Source organism: Oncorhynchus nerka, linkage group LG10 (genome assembly GCF_034236695.1).
Source record: "Oncorhynchus nerka isolate Pitt River linkage group LG10, Oner_Uvic_2.0, whole genome shotgun sequence".
NCBI lineage: Eukaryota > Metazoa > Chordata > Actinopteri > Salmoniformes > Salmonidae > Oncorhynchus > Oncorhynchus nerka.
The window spans coordinates 36,882,077-36,904,478 of NC_088405.1; the positions used below are offsets into that span (position 1 = coordinate 36,882,077).

General features: G+C 44.1%; 1 protein-coding gene across 3 annotated transcripts in view; it reads right to left on the reverse strand.

The window, feature by feature from the left end:
- Nucleotides 1-879: 879 nt before the first annotated feature.
- The window catches only part of LOC115135252 (tetratricopeptide repeat protein 7A-like), a 47,172-nt gene continuing 25,649 nt past the window's right edge, over nt 880-22,402 (reverse strand). For 2 of the 3 annotated variants that reach the window (XM_029669740.2, XM_029669742.2), the window contains 2 exons: nt 18,148-18,350; nt 880-1,935 (listed from right to left, as the gene is read on the reverse strand). In XM_029669740.2, the coding sequence (XP_029525600.2) occupies nt 1,717-1,935; nt 18,148-18,350 (422 nt within the window). In that variant the 3' untranslated portion in view covers nt 880-1,716. The remainder of the gene's footprint in view (nt 1,936-18,147; nt 18,351-22,402) is intronic. The other variant, XM_029669741.2, reaches the window with a different exon arrangement.

The following is a 22,402-nucleotide window of genomic DNA, read 5'->3' on the forward strand; positions in this document are numbered from 1 at the left end:
AGGGAGGGAGGGGGTTGTGAGTTGAGGCAGAAACTGTGCTGGCAGTATTACATAAGATAGCAACTCGAGTCCCACTGCCCATATTAATGTGGTTAGGCACTATGAAGTGATGAAGATTAGTCATAAATGACGAGACAGATGAGGACACAGTGATTTTAAGTCATTGTTTATGATGACAATGATTTACAAATTAGTTTAAAACAAGACACACAATTAATCATATCATGATTAATACAGTTAGATACAATACAAGCAAATCAGTGATTTCAACACCACACAATGGTGGCTTCAGTAAAACACACACACCGGCTGAAGGATCTCGTTTAACAAGAAGAAAATGGAATGATACTTTAGAAAGGATCCCTGAGAGTGGATGTATGTGGTCTGTATAACAGTGTCACCATAGACTTGTCTATGAATGCATCTGAGAGGTTCTTACGAATGCATAGTCATAGATGTATAGTGTGCTTCCAAATGTATTGGGACAGTGACACGTTTGTTGTTGTTTTTTGGCTCTGTACTCCAGCATTGATACAATGACTATGAGGTTAAAGTTCAGACCGTCAGCTTTCATTTGAGGATATTTTCATCCATATCGGGTGAGCCGTTTGGAAATTACAGCACTTCTTGTACATAGTCCCCCCCCAAATTCACTTACGCATGTATTAAAGTAGTCAAACGTTGAGTATTTGGACCCATATTCCTAGCACACAATGATTACATCAAGCTTGTGTCTCTACAAACTTGTTGGATGCATTTGCTTTTTTTTTTAGGGTTTCAGATTATGTTGTGCCCAATAGAAATGAATGGTAAATAATGTATTGTGTCATTTTGGAGTCACTTTTATTGTAAATAAGAATAGAATATGTTTCTAAACACTTCTACATTAATATGTGGATGCCACCCTGATTATGGATAATCCTGAATGAATTGTGAATAATGATGAGTGAGAAAGTTGGACGCACAAATATCATACCCCCAAGACATGCTAACCATTGCAATAACAGGGGAGGTTGGCATTTGTTTGGGGGGGGGGGTGATATTTGTGCATCGGTAACTTTCTCACTCATCACATCATTATTCACGATTCCTTCAGGACTATCCGTAATCATGGTAGCATCCACATTAATGTAGATGTGTTTAGAAACATATTCTATTCTTATTACAGTAAAAGTGACTCCAAAATGACACAATACATTATTTACCATTCATTTCTATTGGGCACAACATAATCCGAAACACAACCAAAACAAAGTGCAAATACATTCAACAAATGAGTCACAAGCTTGATGTAGTCATTGTGTGTTAGGAATATGGGACCAACTTACTACTTTAATACACATATAGGTGAACTTTTGGTCCCCTAAAATGGGGGGGGGACTATATACCAAAAGTTCTGTAATTTCTAAATGGTTCACCTGCTATGGATGGAAATACCTTCAAATTAAATCTTATAATCTGCACTTTAACCTCATGGTCATTTCACAAAACAACAAAAAATGTGTCACTGTACCCATACCTTTGGAGCTCACTGTAGATATGAGGAGAGCAGAGAAGGGAGGAGAGGGGCAAGAGAGAAGAGAGCAAAAAGAGTGAGACAGGGCAAGAGAAGACATATTGCACAAATGTGTACGTTTAAATGATCATACGTGTGTGTGCCTGTGCATATGTGTGTATTCATAAACACGTCATACAGTAGTAGCCTCTGTCTGCTCCTCACAGCTCGCGTGGTATGATGGTGAAGGGCCTGATGGGGCAGGAGGCCTCCAGCTCCAGGGCTGTCAGGAAGCAGTCTGGTGCCTGGCTGCTGCCCTGTAACTGCAGGGCCTCCCCCAGGCCGCTCCACGCCTCGTGTGACGTGCTCTCGGCCTGCACCGCGTCTCGCAGCACCTTCTCCCCCAGACCCAGACGCCCACACCGCACCAACAACTGGCCCTGAGGAGGGGAAAGCAAGGGGAGGGGGTGAAGAGACAAAAAGTGAGTCTTCGTGGGGGATAAGTCATTGAGAGATTACAGAGAGAGCGAGATCTAGCTTTGACTTTGGACCTAGCTTTGGAAGTATCTAAACCAGATATTAGATATCTGGTGTGTCAGAGATGCCATGTCCAGCTTTCTGAGATGAGATATTGCTAAGTTAAAGATCCTGTTTGTACCAACTCTATTTGTACTGGCGTGTTGGGTGATTGCAGCCAACGGCACTCCCAGGAAGGATGAGGCGTGCGTGTGATGAGGATGACTAATCCCGATGTGTGTTTGTACACTGTATGTGTGTGTGTGAGTGTGAGAGGAAGTGTATGTTTTTTGGTGTTTGGTTCAGTGAGTGTATGTTTGTGTGCGTTTGTGGCCGTGTGAGAGGGCAGTAGTGGTCAGTGCGGCGTGACATGTCTCTTTGGAACTTCTCTCTGTTGAGGCACTGTGTGTCTCGAGAGTCTAGCAAGCATAACAGGGTATCACGCAACCGACGTGTGTTCATGTCAACGGCATGAACACACAGAACTACACACCCACACACATGCACACAGCCTCCAGAGCGGGGCTTGCCTGAGGTCAAACAGACGAGTCTTGTTATGCAGGCTCTGATCACAAACTCCAGATTAATTGGGCTGAAACTCAGAGAGCTGTCTCGGGGCTTCTGATGCAACCTCCAAAGAGGATGTTCTGCTCCCTCCGTCTCTCCGTCTCCAAGCCACTCTCTGCTGTTACTCACATCATATCCCCCCCCATATACTGTATATTTCCTCTCTCTGCTGCTGACAAGAACAGAAGAAAAGACAGAGGGAGATCTGAATTACTCTTGCACCATCCCCTTGCGAGGAGACCATTCCTCTATACAGAATCTTCCCAGATCCTTTGTCTACGGAAGAGTATAAGGGCCAAGCGAAGAAAAATGGTGATGTAGGGGAGAGTGGGGTAAATGGTGATGTAGGGGAGAGTGGGGTAAGTTGAGACATTTTTACATTCACCATCACTACATCAATCTTGCTGCTGGTGAGTCTCTGATCCACCTCTATGCAGACGACACCATTCTGTATACTTCTGGCCCTTCTTTGGACACTGTGTTAACAACCCTCCAGGCAAGCTTCAATGCCAAACAACTCTCCTTCCGTGGCTCCAATTGCTCTTAAATACGAATAAAACTAAATGCATGCTCTTCAACCGATTGCTACCTGCACCTGCCCGCCTGTCCAACATCACTACTCTGGACGGCTCTGACTTAGAATACGTGGACAACTACAAATACCTAGGTGTCTGGTTAGACTGTAAACTCTCCTTCCAGACCCATATCAAACATCTCCAATCCAAAGTTAAATCTAGAATTGGCTTCCTATTTCGCAACAAAGCATCCTTCACTCATGCTGCCAAACATACCCTTGTAAAACTGACAATCCTACCAATCCTCGACTTTGGCGATGTAATTTACAAAATAGCCTCCAATACCCTACTCAACAAATTGGATGCAGTCTATCACAGTGCAATCCGTTTTGTCACCAAAGCCCCATATACTACCCACCATTGCGACCTGTACGCTCTCGTTGGCTGGCCCTCGCTTCATACTCGTCGCCAAACCCACTGGCTCCATGTCATCTACAAGACCCTGCTAGGTAAAGTCCCCCCTTATCTCAGCTCGCTGGTCACCATAGCATCTCCCACCTGTAGCACACGCTCCAGCAGGTATATCTCTCTAGTCACCCCCAAAACCAATTCTTTCTTTGGCCGCCTCTCCTTCCAGTTCTCTGCTGCCAATGACTGGAACGAACTACATAACTCTCTGAAACTGGAAACACTCATCTCCCTCACTAGCTTTAAGCACCAACTGTCAGAGCAGCTCACAGATTACTGCACCTGTACATAGCCCACCTATAATTTAGCCCAAACAACTACCTCTTTCCCTACTGTATTTATTTATTTATTTAATTTATTTAGCTCCTTTGCACCCCATTATTTTTATTTCTACTTTGCACATTCTTCCACTGCAAATCTACCATTCCAGTGTTTTACTTGCTATATTGTATTTACTTTGCCACCATGGCCTTTTTTTGCCTTTACCTCCCTTATCTCACCTCATTTGCTCACATTGTATATAGACTTGTTTATACTGTATGTTTGTTTTACTCCATGTGTAACTCTGTGTCGTTGTATGTGTCGAACTGCTTTGCTTTATCTTGGCCAGGTCGCAATTGTAAATGAGAACTTGTTCTCAACTTGCCTACCTGGTTAAATAAAGGTGAAAAAAAAAAAAATCAAGGGTAATATAGTATTCTTTCTAACAAATATTTCTACATATATTTCAGGGTGTTGTGTATCCCTGTAAATAATCAGAATTAAATTATACATTACAGTTTTGAAAACATAGCTTGTCCAAAAAAAGTGGTCTATTGGCACAAATGACCCTGGCTATGGGGTAAGTTAAGCCGCGGGACAGGGTAAGTCAAACCGCGGGACAGGGTAAGTCAAGCCGCGGGACAGGGTAAGTCAAGCTGCGGGACAGGGTAAGTCAAGCTGCGGGACAGGGTAAGTTAAGCCGCGGGACAGGGTAAGTTAAGCCGCGGGACAGGGTAAGTTAAGCCGCGGGACAGGGTAAGTCAAGCCGCGGGACAGGGTAAGTTAAGCCGCGGGACAGGGTAAGTCAAGCCGCGGGACAGGGTAAGTCAAGCCGCGGGACAGGGTAAGTTAAGCCGCGGGACAGGGTAAGTTAAGCCGCGGGACAGGGTAAGTTAAGCCGCGGGACAGGGTAAGTCAAGCCGCGGGACAGGGTAAGTTAAGCCGCGGGACAGGGTAAGTCAAGCCGCGGGACAGGGTAAGTCAAGCCGCGGGACAGGGTAAGTTAAGCCGCGGGACAGGGTAAGTTAAGCCGCGGGACAGGGTAAGTTAAGCCGCGGGACAGGGTAAGTCAAGCCGCGGGACAGGGTAAGTTAAGCCGCGGGACAGGGTAAGTCAAGCCGCGGGACAGGGTAAGTCAAGCCGCGGGACAGGGTAAGTCAAGCCGCGGGACAGGGTAAGTTAAGCCGCGGGACAGGGTAAGTTAAGCCGCGGGACAGGGTAAGTTAAGCCGCGGGACAGGGTAAGCCGCGGGACAGGGTAAGTCAAGCCGCGGGACAGGGTAAGTTAAGCCGCGGGACAGGGTAAGTTAAGCCGCGGGACAGGGTAAGTCAAGCCGCGGGACAGGGTAAGTTAAGTCGCGGGACAGGGTAAGTCAAGCCGCGGAACAGGGTAAGTCAAGCCGCGGAACAGGGTAAGTCAAGCCGCGGAACAGGGTAAGTCAAGCCGCCTACAAATTTCTGTACTAAATTAAATATTGCCACTACCTTTTTAAAACCACGTCTAGCTTTATTTCACAAACACAATCACTTTTTTGACTTAATAATTTTAAACATATTTTAACACAGGCTTAACACACTTTGTACTTTTTAATACTTTTAACAGAGGCCTGGCCCTGTTGTTACCTCACATCCCAGTGATTATGCCGTGTACTACACTTGGGAAGAAAACACTTACATTGGCTCATCTTGCCATTGGCTCAACCACAGAAGTGGTAAAGAGGTCAATGGAACTCGACCCAAACAATGGAAATGCCTTGGAAACACGTGGGAGACAGATCCCGAATCTCTTCATTTACTCTCCAGAAAATTTTACCTACATTTAGTCTATTGTATATGTGTATTTCACACTATATTGAGGTAAAAATTGGAGTATAATGCTGTATGGATGTCTACCCAATGCATGTTTATGTCATCTTCACCAATAAACTGCATTACAGTTAAAAACAACTTAGACTACCACCACCGATTTCTGTATGCTAGCTATGCTACCAGCTTATACGAATGGGAGTTAGCATTTACCAGTCACTTTTTCTAAACCTTAAAAGGGACTACTTTTAAATGTTATGCAGAAAAAACTGCCAGATATTTTTTTTTTTTAAATTGACTTTAGCAACCAACCACATTGTGGGCCCGTTACGATACAACAATCATGAAGGATTTGAAAAATATCCACTTTGCTCAAATTACTCCTATCATTGCTATGCAGACGACACACAATTAATCTTCTCCTTTCCCCCTTCTGATGACCAGGTGGCGAATCACATCTCTGCATGTCTGGCAGACATATCAGTGTGGATGACGGATCACCACCTCAAGCTGAACCTCGGCAAGACGGAGCTGCTCTTCCTCCCGGGGAAGGACTGCCCGTTCCATGATCTTGCCATCACGGTTGACAACTCCATTGTGTCCTCCTCCCAGAGCGCTAAGAACCTTGGCGTGATCCTGGACAACACCCTGTCGTTCTCAACTAACATCAAGGCGGTGGCCCGTTCTTGTAGGTTCATGCTCTACAACATCCGCAGAGTACGACCCTGCCTCACACAGGAAGCAGCGCAGGTCCTAATCCAGGCACTTGTCATCTCCCGTCTGGATTACTGCAACTCGCTGTTGGCTGGGCTCCCTGCCTGTGCCATTAAACCCCTACAACTCATCCAGAACGCCGCAGCCCGTCTGGTGTTCAACCTTCCCAAGTTCTCTCACGTCAACCCGCTCCTCCGCTCTCTCCACTGGCTTCCAGTTGAAGCTCGCATCCGCTACAAGACCATGGTGCTTGCCTACGGAGCTGTGAGGGGAACGGCACCTCAGTACCTCCAGGCTCTGATCAGGCCCTACACCCAAACAAGGGCACTGCGTTCATCCACCTCTGGCCTGCTCGCTTCCCTACCACTGAGGAAGTACAGTTCCGCGCAGCCCAGTCAAAACTGTTCGCTGCTCTGGCCCCCCAATGGTGGAACAAACTCCCTCACGACGCCAGGACAGCGGAGTCAATCACCACCTTCCGGAGACACCTGAAACCCCACCTCTTTCAGGAATACCTAGGATAGGATAAAGTAATCCTTCTGTGTTATTTAGCAGATGCTCTTATCCAGAGCGACTTACTGTTAGTGCATTAATTTTAAGATTGCTAGGAGGGACAACCACATATCTCGGTCAGAAGGAAAGTAAATATTTCCTCAATAAAGTAGCTATCAGCAAAGCCAGTGCTAGTGGTGGGTGGGTGGGGTGGTGCAAGTGTTAGTTGGGGGAGGGGTGCTGTGGGATTATTTAAAATACTCTTTGATGAGGTAGGGTTTCAGATGTTTTTGGAAGATGGGCAGGGATTCTGCTGTCCTAGCTCCAGGGGGAAGCTGGTTCCACTATTGGGAAGAGAAGAGATATGACCGGGCTGAGTGGGAGCTGCCCTCCCATAGAGGTGGGAGGGCCAAGTGACCAGAGGTGGCAGAGCGGAGTACTCGGGTTGGGGTATAGGGTTTGAGCAAAGCCTGAAGGTAGGGAGGGACAGTTCCTCTTGCTGCTCTGTAGGTAAATACAGTACTTGCAAAAGTATTCACCCCCCCAATGCCGTTTTCCCTATTTTGTTACATTACAACCTGTAATTTAAATGGATTTTTATTTGGATTTCATGTAATGGACATACACAAAATAGTCCAAATTGGTTAAGTGAAATCCGCAAAATAACTTGTTTAAAAAAATTCGCAAAAATAAAAGAAATGGAAAAGTGGTGCGTGCATATGTATTCACCCCCTTTACTATGAAGCCCCTAAACAAGATCTGGTGCAACCAATTTCCTTCAGAAGTCATATAATTAGTTAAATAAAGTCCACCTGTGTGCAATCTAAGTGTCATATGATCTGTCACATGATCTCTGTTCTGAAAGGCCCCAGAGTCTGCAACACCACTAAGCAAGGGGCACCACCAAGCAAGCCGCACCATGAAGACCAAGGAGTTCTCCAAACAGGTCAGGGACAAAGTTGTGGAGAAGTACAGATCAGGGTTGGGTTATAAAAAAATATACAAAACTTTCAACATCCCACGGAGCACCATTGAATCCATTATTAAAAAATGGAAAGAATATGGCACCACAACAAACATGCCAAGAGGGGACCGCCCACCAAAACTCACAGATCAGGCAAGGAGGGCATTAACCAGAGAGGCAACAAAGAGACCAAAGATAACCCTGAAGGAGCTGCAAAAGCTCCACAGTGGAGATTGGAGTATATGTCTACAGGACCACATTAAGCCATACACTCCACAGAGCTGGACTTTAAAAAGAGTGTCCAGAAAAAAAGCCATTGCTTAAAGAAAAGAATAAGCAAACACGTTTGGTGTTAGCCAAAAGGTATGTGGGAGACTCCCCAAAAATATGGAAGAAGGTACTCTGGTCAGTTGTAAATGACTATTGTAGCTGGAAACTGATTATTTTTCATGGAACATCTACATAGGTGTACGGAGGCCCGTTATCAGAAACCATCACCCCTGTGTTCCAATGGCATGTTGTGTTAGCTAATCCAAGTTCATCATTTTAAATGGCTAATTGATCATTAGAAAACCCTTTCACAATTATGTTAGCACAGCTGAAAACTGTTGGTCTGATTAAAGAAGCAATACAACTTCTTTAGACTAGTTGAGTATCTGGAGCATCAGCATTTGTGGGTTCGAATACAGGCTCAAAATGGCCAGAAACAAAGAACTTTCTTCTGAAACTTGTCAGTCTATTCTTGTTCTGAGAAATTAAGGCTTTTCCATGCGAGAAATTGCCAAGAAACTGAAGATCTGGTACAACGATGTGTACTACTCCCTACACAGAACATCACAAACTGGCTCTAACCAGAATAGAAAGAGGAGTGCCCCAGTGCATAACTGAGCAAGAGGACAAGTACATTAGTGTGTCTAGTTTGAGAAACAGACGCCTCACAAGTCATCAACTGGCAGCTTCATTAAATAGTACCCGCAAAACACCCGTCTCAACGTCAACAGTGAAGAGGTGACTCCGGGATGCTGGCCGTCTAGGCAGAGTTGCAAAGAAAAAGCCACATCTCAGACTGGCCAATAAAAATAAAAGATTAAGTTGGGCAAAAGAACACAGACATTGGACAGAGGAACTCTGCCTATAAGGCCAGCATCCTGGAGTCGCCTCTTTGCTGTTGACGTTGAGACTGCTGTTTGACCGCTGCAAATTTACTGCAAGAAGCCCAAACAGATGTAATATTTGACTAAAACATAATCAATTCAAACCTTTCCCACATTTGTATAAGATCACATTTGGTGTCACTTAGAAATGTCCTTGTTTTTGAAAGAAATTACAAATGATTTGTAATTATGTTCCGGCCCCTCAACCAATCCTCTCAATGAAAAGTCGGACCGCGGCTGAATCTAGTTGATGACAGCTGTACTAGAGCATAAACCTGCAGGAGTGAGTCACTGCTTTAATGTTTGCAGAGAATGACATGTTGTCCAGGGTCATGCCAAGGTTCTTTGTACTCTGGGTGTACTCTGAGAGGGGGACACCGTGGAGTTGCCAAGCGTGATGGAGAGGTCTTGGAGCGGGCAGGCCTTCTCCGGGAGGAAGAGCAGCTCTGTCTTGCCGAGATTGAGCTTGAGCTGGTGGGCTGACATCCAAGCTGAGATATCTGCCAGGCATGCAGAGATGCGTGTCGCCACCGGGGTGTCAGAAGGGGGGGATGAAAAGAAGTTGAGTATCATCCGCACAGCAATGATAAGAGAGACCATGTGAGGATATGACCTAGCCGAGTGACTTGCTGCATAGAGAGAAGAGGAGAGGGCCTAGAACTGAGCCCTGGGGGACACCAGTAGTGAGAGCACGTGGTGCAGACACATCCTCTCCGCGTCACCTGGTAAGAGTGACCTACCAGGTAGGATACAATCCAAGAGTGTGCAGAGCACGAAACGCCAAGCCCCGAGAGGGTGGAGAGGAGATCTGATGGTTCAAGGTATTGAAGGCTGCAGACATATTTAGGAGGATGACAACAGAGGAGAAAGAGTCAGTCTTGGCAGTGTGGAGAGCCACTGTGACAAAGGAGAGCAGTTTCGGTTGAGTGACCAGTCTTGAAGCCTGACTGGTTAAGGTCAATAAGATCGTTCTGAGAGAGTTTGTCAGAGAGAGCACGCTCAAGTGTTTTGGAAAGAAAAGAAAGGGAAACCAGTTTGTAGTTTTTGATGTCAGAGTAGTCGAGTGTTGTTTTCTCGAAGAGGCGAGTGGCTCTGGCCATTTTAAAGTCAGAGGGGACGCAGCCAGTGGTAAGGGATGAGTTGATGAGGGAAGTGAGAAGGTCTCCAGAGATGGTCTGGAGAAGGGAGGAGGGGATGGGGTCGAGCAGCCAGGTTGTCGGGCGGCCGGACATCACTAGTCGCAGGATTTCATCTGGAGAGAGAGGAAAAAGAGCTCCAGGCATAGGGTAATGATATGTGGGTGGTACCAGTGGACTCAATAGGTGGAGTGAATGAGAAGCGGATGTCGTCAACTTTCCTTTCGAAGTGGTTGACAAAGTCGCTCACAGAGTGGGAGGAGTGAGGGGGGGGGGGGGTGGAGGATTAAGGAGGGAGGAGAAGGTAAGGTGGAATATAGTTTCCTAGGGTTAGAGGCAGAAGCTTGAAATGTATAGTGAAAGAAAGTGGCTTTAGCAGCAGGTACAGAGGAAGAGAACGTAGATGGGAGTGATTGAAAGAATGATAAGTCCTCCAGACGTTTAGTTTTCCTCCATTTTCAGATGCCCGCAGCCCTGTTCTGTTAGCAAGCAAGGTTCAAAAGCCAGGAATCCAGGAATCAAGAGGAGAGGGCTGAGCCGGCCAGGGGGAAAGGGGACAGTGAGAGTCATAGGCAGGTTAGTAGGTTTAAAGAGGCACAATCAGGAGAGGCACAATTGAAGAGGCACAATCAGGAGACTAGGGATTTAGCAGAAGGGAGAGATGATAGGCTAGAAGAGGAGAGAGTAGTGGGAGAGAGAGTGAAGATTGCGACGGCGCATGAACACCTGGACAGAGTCTAAGTGGGTAGGATTGGAGGAGAGGGAGACAGAAAAGGAAACCAAGTAGTGATCAGAGTCCTGAAAGGGAGTTGCAGTGAGAATAGTAGCAGAGATGAGGTAAAGCACATTGCCTGCCTTGTGAGTGGGAGGGGACAGGGAAAGGATTAGGTCAAAAGAGGAAAGGGGTGGAAATAAATTATTCGAAGGCAGACGTCGGGAGGTTGAAGTCTGGCTCACCATAATAAGGGGTGAGCCATCATCAGGAAATGAGCTTATCAAGGTGTCAAGCTCATTGAGGAACTATCCAATGGCACCTGGTGGGCAATAGATAACAACAATGTTAAGCTTGTCCTGGTGGACAAGGGTCAGTGATAGCTTGGAGTGCAAATGAGGGGATGGACAGGTGAGTGAGGGAGGAAAAAAAGGATCTCCATTTAGGAGAAATGGCCACCAGATGCATTCAAACTTTGATAGAACACATAGTCAGATGAAGAGAGATTAGCTGGAGTAGCAGTGTTCTCTGTGGCGATCCATGTCTCCGTCAGGGCCAAAAAGTCTAGGGACTGAAGGGCAGCACAGACTGAGATGAAACTCTGCATTTTTAAACTAATACAATTCATTAATTTGACTTGGCGAAAATCCATATTTTGGGCCTAACTTGCTTACCACTTTTTCCCTGTGGTTTCTACCTTCACAGACTCTATGAAATAATCACCTCTTCCTAAATATTTGTTCAAACTATATATTGTCTATATATAGGTTGTCTAGAAACAAGGGTGGCTAAATTGATCCCTTTGGCTGAACTTATAAATTAGTATAAATTCAACTTTGAGAATAAACTTGAAATATTTTGATTAAAATTTAATTTTTAGAATAAAGTCCTTTAAACATTTTGTTTTTTAGAATAAAGCCAAAACTGTGAGAATAAAGTTGCAGTTATATTTCATGATTAATTGCCTGACTTCCTGAAGAGCTTGAAGAGGACCTTGATGAGGTTGTGCCACAGATCGAGTCTTTTTAGGAGGAACCACATGGACTTGGATGAGGTGTTGGTGAAATCAACAGTGTGCGGAATACATATTAGGAACATTCCTCCTCATCAGACCTCACCACTTACCTAGCCTAGTTAACCCTGCACTAGTCAAGTGTCACCCCTCCTCCTCAAGCCTCACCCCTGCATTGGTCAGGCATCAAACCTCTGCCTCACCCCTCTCATCCGTGCATCAGTCAGTTCTCACCCTTGCATTACACCACATGCTTTCTTTCTTTCTAAATCACAATGAGCATGTCTATTGGCCAAAGAGACATGCCAATTCAAAGAGCCAGCTAGCAATTATCATTTATCATCATAATGATTACATTATCTTCAAAGATACTAGCAACAATAGCTTAGGGAAATGTCATGTTTACATACACAAACTAGAGGACTTCACTTGCAAGCGAGCTATGTTATTTTATATACAGGAGTAGATGGTCTAGTTACAAAGCAGGATCAATGAGTTATACCCAATTCATTTGCTTACATTTTGGGAAATATGTTGAAATGGGCACGGATTGCTTTAACTGATTAAACCAACCCATGTTATTTAGCCATATTAAGCTTTGGCGGTGTACCAGAATTCTAAGATTGCAATAGGTTAGCCCAGATCCAGGAAGTGGAGTGGTTGTGTTTACATGCGGCCAGTGGAGTGCTAACAATATCCATATTATCTAGCAACATTGTAATTGAAATCAATTGAATCCTAGATAAGCTAGCTACATTTTCCCAAATGTATACCTCCACATGTGTTGTTGTTGTCGGCTCTTAGCATGTATTTGGGCCAATGGAAAGGCTCATTGTGAATAAATGAGTGCAAGGGTGAGCGGTGAAAAAGAGAAGTGAGGCTTGACTTGAGCAGGGGTGATAATTGACCAATGCAGGGTTGAGGAGCTTTGAAGAGAAGGAGTGATTGAGTTCCTAATATGCATTCCATACAATTGCTCCGCGGTGATCCCAGTGGTAGCATGTGATGATGGCTGAGACAAATATCAGGCTGTAGCCTACTCAAAATCTCAAAAGTGTTTGAATTTATTCTCCACATTTAATTTTGACTTCATCAGGGGGGTTTTCTTCACTTTTCCGTAGTCGTCAGCTCTTTTGGGGCTCCTGAGTGGCGCAGTGGTCTAAGGCACTGCTTGAGGTGTCACTGCAGATGCCCTGGTTCAATTCCAGGCTGTATCACAACCGGCCGTGATTGGGAGTCCCATAGGGCGGCGCACAATTGGCCCAGTGTCATCCTGGTTTGGCCGGTGTAGGCCGTCATTGTAAATAAGAATTTATTCATAACTGACTTGCCTAATTAAATAAAGGTTAAATGTAAAAAATATATATAATAATTGATGGACTGCCTTTTTCAATTCAAACCACAGGTTATCCATGGGGTTCAAGACTGGAGAGTAAGATGGCCATTGCAAAATGTTGACTTTGTGGTCAATTAACAATTTCTTTGTGGATTTTGATTAGTGCTTGGGGTTATTGTCTTGCTGGAAGATCCACTTGCGACCAAGTGTCAGATACCTGGCAGAAGCAACCATTTCTTTGTGTGTGTGGAAAGAACAGCTGACTGAAGACAGGACTACCGGGCATTCAAAGTTTCATGACTGTCACAGCCCGAATTGTATTTCTATAAATTAATATAATTTCCCAAAAATGTTTGCTTCATTAAATAGAACCCACAAAACACCAGTTTCAACACTGACGAGGCGACTCAGCAATGCTGGCAGAGTTCCTCTGCCCAGTGAGTTATTTTGCCCATCTTAATATTTTATTTTTATTGGCCAGTCTGAAATATGGCTTTTTCTTTGCAACTCTGCCTAGAAGACCAGCATCCCGAAGTCGCCTCTTCACTGTTGACGTTGAGACTGGTGTTTTGCGAGTACTATTTAATGAAGCTGCCAGTTGAGGACTTGTGAGGCGTCTGTTTCTCAAACTAGACACTCTAATGTACTTGTCCTCTTGCTCAGTTGTGCACTGGGGCCTCCCACTCCTCTTTCTATCCTGGTTAGAGACAGTTTGCGCTGTTCTGTGAAGGGAGTAATTCACAGCGTTGTACCAGATCTTCAGTTTCTTGGCAATTTCTCACATGGAATAGCATTTCTCAGAACAAGAATAGACTGACGAGTTTCAGAAGAGAGTTGTTTGTTTCTGGGCATTTTGAGCCTGTAATCGAACCCACAAATGCTGATGCTCCAGATACTCAACTAATCTAAATAAGGTCAGTTTTATTGCTTCTTTAATCAGGACAACAGTTTTCAGCTGTGCTAACATAATTGCAAATAGGTTTTCTAATGATCAATTAGCCTTTTAAAATGATAAACTTGGATTAACTAACACAATGTGCCATTGGAACACAGGAGTGATGGTTGTGGATAATGGGCCTCTGTACACCTATGTAGATATTCCATTAAAAATCTGCCGTTTCCAGCTACAATAGTCATTTACAACATTAACAATGTCTACACTGTATTTCGGATCAATTTGATGTTATTTTAATGGACAAAAAAATAGCTTTTCTTTCAAAAACAAGGACATTTCTAAGTGACTTTTGAACGGTAGTGTACAGTATATCTTTTTAAATAATAAAATTTTTGATAACTAACAATCAAATAAAAGCTAGAATAAATTTTGATTTTGTTGTAATGTTTGAGTAGAGGAATTAGCCAAGCATTAGCCATGGCAAAATGCATAGAAGTGCAGGCAATTAGCTTCAAAACTTTTCTCTACGCTGCCAAGGTACCTTTCTAATTAATACTTTGTTAAGAGTTTACACTCCCTCTTCCAATGAACTGTGGGGAGGTCAAGATAATGAATCTGTCGACCAAAAGTATTAATTCTAAAACGTTGATTACTTCTACTTGCCATGATCATTCACCAGATGATGAGAAAAGATGTGATTATATATTTTTTGCTAACATTTGATGGGGGTCCCTGGGTCGCGGTTTACCTGGGCAGGGGTCCCTGGGCAAGAAAAGTTTGAAAACCCCTGCCCTATCCCTAAAAGCCCCATCCCTGGTAGCCTTAGTTATCCCTAATAGCCCTGTCTCTATCACTGCTCTTCATCTCCCCCTCCCTGCCCCACTGCCTGCTCGCATGACCGTAGTCTCGTTCGCCAGACTCAGAGTGCATCAGAAGGAGACTAACCTGCCCGTGACCTGACACACAGCCAGGGCGGGCCGCGGATATGAGACGCCTTGTGTCAACAGTCAATAATACACAAGTGAATCCAATCTCTCAAATGCATACCCATTCAGATAAAGAGAGAGAAAGGGATGGGAGAAGGAAAGAGAGGGAGGGAAAACAAACAGAGAGAGAGAGAGAGAGAGAGAGAGAGAGAAAGGGATGGGAGAAGGAAAGAGAGGGAGGGAAAACAAACAGAGAGAGAGAGAGAGAGAGAGAGAGAGAGAGAGAGAGAGAAAGGGATGGGAGAAGGAAAGAGAGGGAGGGAAAACAAACAGAGAGAGAGAGAGAGAGAGAGAGAGAGAGAGAGAGAGAGAGAACGGGATGGGAGAAGGAAAGAGAGGGAGGGAAAACAAACAGAGAGAGAGAGAGAGAGAGAGAGAGAGAAAGGGATGGGAGAAGGAAAGAGAGGGAGGGAAAACAAACAGAGAGAGAGAGAGAGAGAGAGAGAAAGGGATGGGAGAAGGAAAGAGAGGGAGGGAAAACAAACAGAGAGAGAGAGAGAGAGAGAGAGAGAGAGAGAGAGAGAGAACGGGATGGGAGAAGGAAAGAGAGGGAGGGAAAACAAACAGAGAGAGAGAGAGAGAGAGAGAAAATGAAAGAGAGAAAGGGATGGGAGAAGGAAAGAGAGGGAGGGAAAACAAACAGAGAGAGAGAGAGAGAGAGAGAATGAAAGAGAGAGAAAGGGATGGGAGAAGGAAAGAGAGGGAGGGAAAACAGAGAGAGAGAGCGAGAATGAAAGAGAGAGAAAGGGATGGGAGAAGGAAAGAGAGGGAGGGAAAACAAACAGAGAGAAAGAGAGAGCGAGAATGAAAGAGAGAGAAAGGGATGGGAGAAGGAAAGAGAGGGAGGGAAAACAAACAGAGAGAGAGACAGAGAGAGAATATGAAAGAGAGAGAAAGGGATGGGAGAAGGAAAGAGAGGGAAAACAAACAGAGAGAGAGAGAGAATGAAAGAGAGAGAAAGGGGTGAACACATGCAAACAAGTCAACTCCCTTCCTCCTATATTCATTTATATCTGGTTATCAGAGGTCTTGCTCAATAGAATACATTTCCCTGGTTGCTAGGCAATCCCATAAAGAGCTAAAGAAGGCGCGAAGTGTTATAAATAATGTATTTGCATTATCAAATCAGCTGCCAGCCTCCCCCATACAGAGAGAGAAGAGAGATAGAGAGGAAGAAAAGGAGGGAGGAAAGAGAGAGAGGGCCATTTGATCACTGGAACACAGTTAATTCTATGAGATTAAGTCATTGTCCTTGACTGTGTGTTTGTACACGAGTGTCTGTATCGGTCTGTGAATGTGTGTGTACGTGTGTGAGTAGAAGAACAAGAGAAAGAGACAGAGAGTGTGAGGAGGAAGAGAGCAGCCGGTTCAGTGAGAAGAGACCTATGTGTAGCCAACTGACTCACAGCAAATCAGCAGGCCGAGCAGAGGAGAGGAGCAGAGGTGCTGGAATGTGGAGGATGTTGAGAGTGGTGGTGAGAATCATTTAACAGCAGAGTCAGGAAGAAGGCAGTGCAGGGAAGGCCACAGCTCAGCTCAGATCCACTGGCTTCCCAACCTAGCCATCACTACCCATCCAAAAATACACCCATCCAACTAGCCCTGGGGATGAGTCATACCACACTGGCTTTCATAATGTATCACACACACACGTCACATACATTACATACACACATCCTACACACATTTAGTCACACACACACACACACACACACACACACACACACGAGTGTGTGATAACATGAGAAAGTGTGATCCACTCTCATAACGCTATCGGGTTTTCTAAATATCTGTTCCTTGACTCATACTCCCCTTCTCCTGTTCCTGTGGCAAGTGGTGTGAGAACAGATATAGGGCTGACAAAAAATGTTCTCCTCATCACTGTAAGGTCCTGTGCTGGTTATAAATACTGCATAGACCTAGTGAATATAATAAAATCACTGTCTGGTTAATCCTCGTCCTTGGTGTGAGACCGTAACCCGCTGGTTATGTTGAACACAGATTACATCATCACTGTATAACACAGTTTTATGGGGGAGTTGAGGGAGTATATTTTTGGGTCCTAACACCCAGAAAGATGGAGGGAATGAGCTGTTGCTAGGCAGCGAGCGAAGAGAAGAAGAGCGAGTCTGGAGAACATGCGCTAACGGTGCTGCGATAGCTACATTGCTAATTACCGTAGCTCGTTAAACCAAGTTATTATTAGCTTGCTTGTAAATTAAGCTCATAAAACAAAGAACAGGACCATGTTAAAACGGCCTCCGGGGTTAAGGGATAGGAGGTTCGGACAAACACCAAAACCCTCATTACAGAAAATTGGTACAGGCAGAGAGATGAGCAAACGCACTATTGGTGCTGGATTGGTAATACTTGGATTGGAGCAAGCATGATTGACCATACTCCACATAATATGCTGTTCTGCTTACACACGAGCACAGACGCACACATACACACACAGTGACACATCTGTCGTAGGAGAGATCCAGAGTGGGCCAGTGCCAGCTGGCTGTGTTTCAGCTCCTCATCACCCCAGGGATTGGTACTCCCACTGGCCAAATATGGAAGAGAGAAGCACCCTCTCTTACCCCATGGGGGTTGTGTACTCCCAACACACACACACACACACACACAAAGAGCGAGAGAGAGCCCTTATGTGGTCACACTGCAGCCACTGTTTTAAGTCAGAGAAGCATTTACGGCATTACAACCAATGTATGGTGACTATGGAGCCGGCATGTGGGGTAATGGGAGAGTTCACATTCTCTAGTTCTCTAGTCTTTCACCATGACAACAGAGAGGGGTCAGAGCTGCTCTGATTAATCCACTGGGTCAGCACAGATGGGAGAGGGAGAGAAGAGAGAAAGTAGAGGGGGGGTGCAGCAGAGAGTAGGAGTTAGAAAGAGATCAGGAGATGAGGTAGGTCTGGGAATCTTTACGATTGGACCCTTTCTTACAGAGTGCTATGGCTCACAGGTAAGTTTGGGGATGGTAATCTGCCATTACTGATGATAATAGGTCTGTTGATGTGCCCCAGGCCTTTGTGTGTGTGACTCTCATCTGGACTGTATGTGTGTGTCTCTCATCAAACCTGTGTGTGTGTGTGCCTGTGTCTCTCTCACCAGGTGCAGCAGTATGCGGTGTCCGTTGGGGTGGATGGCCAGGGCTTCGTCATAGAAGCTCTTGGCCTCGTCCTGGTTCCCTTTGAGCTCGGCCAGCCGGGCCCTCAGCAGCAGCACAGAGTGGGAGTTGGGAGAGAGCACCGCTGCCTCCTGAACACAGAACTGGGCCTCCTTCACACGTCCGTCTGCCATGAACAACTCTCCTACGGGAGATAGATGAGGGGATAAGAGAGAGACAGAGAGAGAGAGGGATTGGGGGGGATGGGGAGAGCATGAGCACCGGATGGGACAGTAAGCAGTACAGTACGTGCAGATAAAGTCAGGCCGACACGTCACATCCCCACCTGCGTGGCCACCGTTGTTCGACATAAATGATTCTTGTTTCATTTCTCTTCATTTTACCAGGTAAGTTGATTGAGAACTTATACTCATTTACAATATTTACAACTGCAGTGGTTCCACGCCAGCGAGAGTGGAAAATATTTTGGGTATCTCAGATTGTTCTGGCAATTCTTCCATAGGAACTGCATTGGGAGGAAGGATATTTTACATTCTTTTTACATTTGTATCACAAACCATTGTAGTCCCTTTTTAGACCGATACATGTCTCCTGTGAGACATAATGATCTGTTAATTGTACGTGATACAGACAACATCTTGGTGTCATTATACTACCTATAGTGTTCTCTCAAAAAATGAAGTGTCTAGATTCTGAAATACACATTAACATTAATTTATTCAATATAACAAGTACTAATATCGCAAAACGACTATTTTTTATTTAGTTTATTTTTTAACATATTGTTTGTGACAATATACTTTTTAAACACGTGACATTTTCTGGTCCTGTAATGATATAACCCATATTATACATAGACATTTACATTATAGGTCGTTAACCAATCACAGCCCTCCTTTAAGATTGCACATTCAGCAAGTCACCAGCAGAGGGAGTTCCCTTTTGAATCCATTTTCCCATTCAGTGTGTTGGTGGTACTCATAACATGTATCATACCTTCAGAATTAGTAGAGACTAATCTGGAAATGTGATGTACTTGTACAGTTCAAAACAATATGTATTCAAATGAACAACGTCAAAAAAAGGGCATTTTGGGATGATAATATTTTTAACGTTGACTAAAGGAACGTGAAATTGTACAGTGTCTTTATAAAGTATTCACACCACATTACTTTCTCCACATTTTGTTGCGTTACAAAGGGGCATTGAAATGAATTTAAAACACATAATCTACACAAAAAACTCTAATGTCAAAGTGGAAGAAAAGTTCATTTCCAATTGTTTTAGAATTTAAGTTTACAAAAAATAACATTGTCTCTACAATTTAGAAAATCCAATATATTTTTTCCATTTCAATTTATTTGAGAAGAAATAGGGAATGAAATACTGCACCTTCAGAAAGTATTCATACCCCTAGACCTATTCCACATGTTGTTGTGTTACGGCCTGAATTGAAAATTGATTTTTTTATTATATATTTTTTTTTACATACAATACACACCATAACACATTTTAGAAATATTAGCTAATTGAAAATGAAATACAGAAATATCTTATTTACATAACTATTCACACCCAAGTCAATACTCTGTAGAAGCACCTTTGGGAGCGATTACAGTGTTGAGTTGTCTTGGGTGTGTCAGTATCAGCTTTGCACATCTGGATTTGGGGATTTTCTCCCATTCGTCCTTGCAGATTTTCTCAAGCACTGCTAAGTTAGATGGGGAGCGGCGGTAAACAACAATCTTCAAGTCTTTCCACAGATTTTCAACGAGATTCAAGTCTGGGGTTCGGCACAGCAACTTAAGGACTTATTGTTCTGAAGACATTTCAGCATTGCTTTGACTGTATGCTTGGGGAAATTGACCTTTTGGAACGTAAAATCTTCGCCCCAGTATAAGGTCATTTGCAGGTTCTCATCAAGGATTTTCCTGTATTTGGGTCCATTCATTGTTACCTCTATCCTTACCAGTCTCCCAGTCCCTGCCACTGAAAGGCATCTCCATAGCATAATGCTACAACGACCATGTTTCACAGTAGGGATTGTGTTAGACGGGTGATGAGCTGTGCCTGGTTGTATCCAGACATAGCGCTTTGCATTCAGGTCAAATACTTCCATTTTTGTCTCATCGGACCACAGAATATTTGACCTTATGCTCGGAGTCTGTCATGTGCCTTTCTTTTGCAACCTCCTAGGTGTGCTGTCATGTGCCTTTTTCTCAGGAGTGGCTTCCATCTGCCCACTCTCCCATAATGTCCAGATTGTTGAATTGGCGTAGAGACTGTTGTCCTTCTGGCAGGTTTACCCCATCTCATCAAAGGAACTTTGTAGTTCTGTCAGAGTGGTCATTGGATTCTTGGTCACCTCTCTGACCAAGTTCCTTCTTGCCCGGTTGTTCAGTTTGGTCAAATGGCCAACTCCAGGCAGAGTCTGGGTAGTTCCATATTTTTTCAATTTCTCAACGATGAGGCCACTGTTCTCTTGGAAACTTTCAACACTTTGCAAATGGTTTTATACCCTTCCTCAGACATATGCCCCATCACAATTCTTTCTCTGAGATCTACAGACAATTCCTTGTACTTCATGGTAAAGTTTCTGCTCTGACATGTAATGTCAACTGTGGGACCTTAACACTGCTCTTGCCATGACATAGACTGACCAGGTGACTCCAGGTGAAAGCTATGATCCCTTACTGAAGTCACTTGTTAAATCCACTACACATCAGTGTAGATGAAGGGGAGGAGACACGTCAAAGAATGATTTATAAGCCCTGAGACAGTTGAGACATGTGTCAAGAACTGCAACTCTGCCGGGTTTTTCATGCTCAACAGTTTCCCATGTGTATCAAGAATGGTCCAGCACCCAAAGGGCATCCAGTGAACGTGACACAACTGTAGAGGGATTGTGAAGTCAACGTGGGTCAGCATCCCTGTGGAAAGCTTTCGACACCTTGTACAGTCCATGCCCCGACGAAGCGAGGCTGTTCTGAGGGCGAAAGTGGGTGCAACTCAATATTAGGAAAGTGTTCCTAATGTTTTCTACACTCAGTGTAGACAGGTGTGTTTCTTTCTAAATCATGTCCAAAAAATGTTATTGGTCACAGGTGGACTCCAATCAAGTTGTTGTGACATCTCAAGGATGATCAAAGTAAATTGGATGCACCTGAGCTCAATTTGGAGTGTAATAGCAAAGGGGTGTGAATACTTATGTAAATTATATATTTCTGTATTTAATTTTCAATACATTTGCAAAAAAAAAAAAAAAACATGTTTTATGGAGTATTGTGTGTACATGGGTGAGAAGCATACAGGTGTCATTCCTAACTCAGTTGCCAGAGAGGATAGAAACCGCTCAGGGATTTCACCATGAGGCCAATGGTGATATTAAAACCGTTACTTAGTTCAATGGCTGTGATAGGAGAAAACTGAGGATGGTAAACAACATCATGGTTACTCCTTAAAACTAACCTAATTGACACAGTGAAAAGATATTCCAAAGCATGCATCCTGTCTGAAACAAGACACTAAAGTAATACAGCAAACAAATTGTCAAAGCAATTCACTTTTTGTCCTGAATACGTTTTATATTTGGGGCAAATCCAATACAACACATTACTATGTACCACTCTCCATATTTTCAAGTGGAGGTTGCATCATTTATTATTTTATTTCACCTTTATTTAAGCAGGTAGACTAGTTGAGAACAAGTTCTCATTTACAACTGCGTCCTGGCCAAGATAAAGCAAAGCAGTTCGACACATACAACACAGAGTTACACATGGAATAAGTAAACATACAGTCAATAATACAGTAGAAAAAATCTATATACAGTGTGTGCAAATGAGGTAAGATAAGGGAGGTAAGGCAATAAATTGGCCATGGTGGCAAAGTAATTGCAGTATACCAATTAAACACTGGAGTGATAGATGTGCAGAAGATCAATGTGCAAATAGAGATACTGGGGTGCAAAGGAGCAAGATAAATAAATAAATAAATAAATACAGTATGGGGTGAGGTAGTTGGATGGGCAATTTACAGATGGGCTATGTACAGGTGCAATGATCTGTGAGCTACTCTAACAGCTGGTGCTTGAAGTTCGTGAGGGAGATAAGAGTCTCCAGCTTCAGTGATTTTTGCAGTTCGTTCCAGTCATTGGCAGCAGAGAACTGGAAGGAAAGGCGGCCAAAGGAGGAATTGGCTTTGGGGGTGACCAGTGAGATATACCTGCTGGAGCAC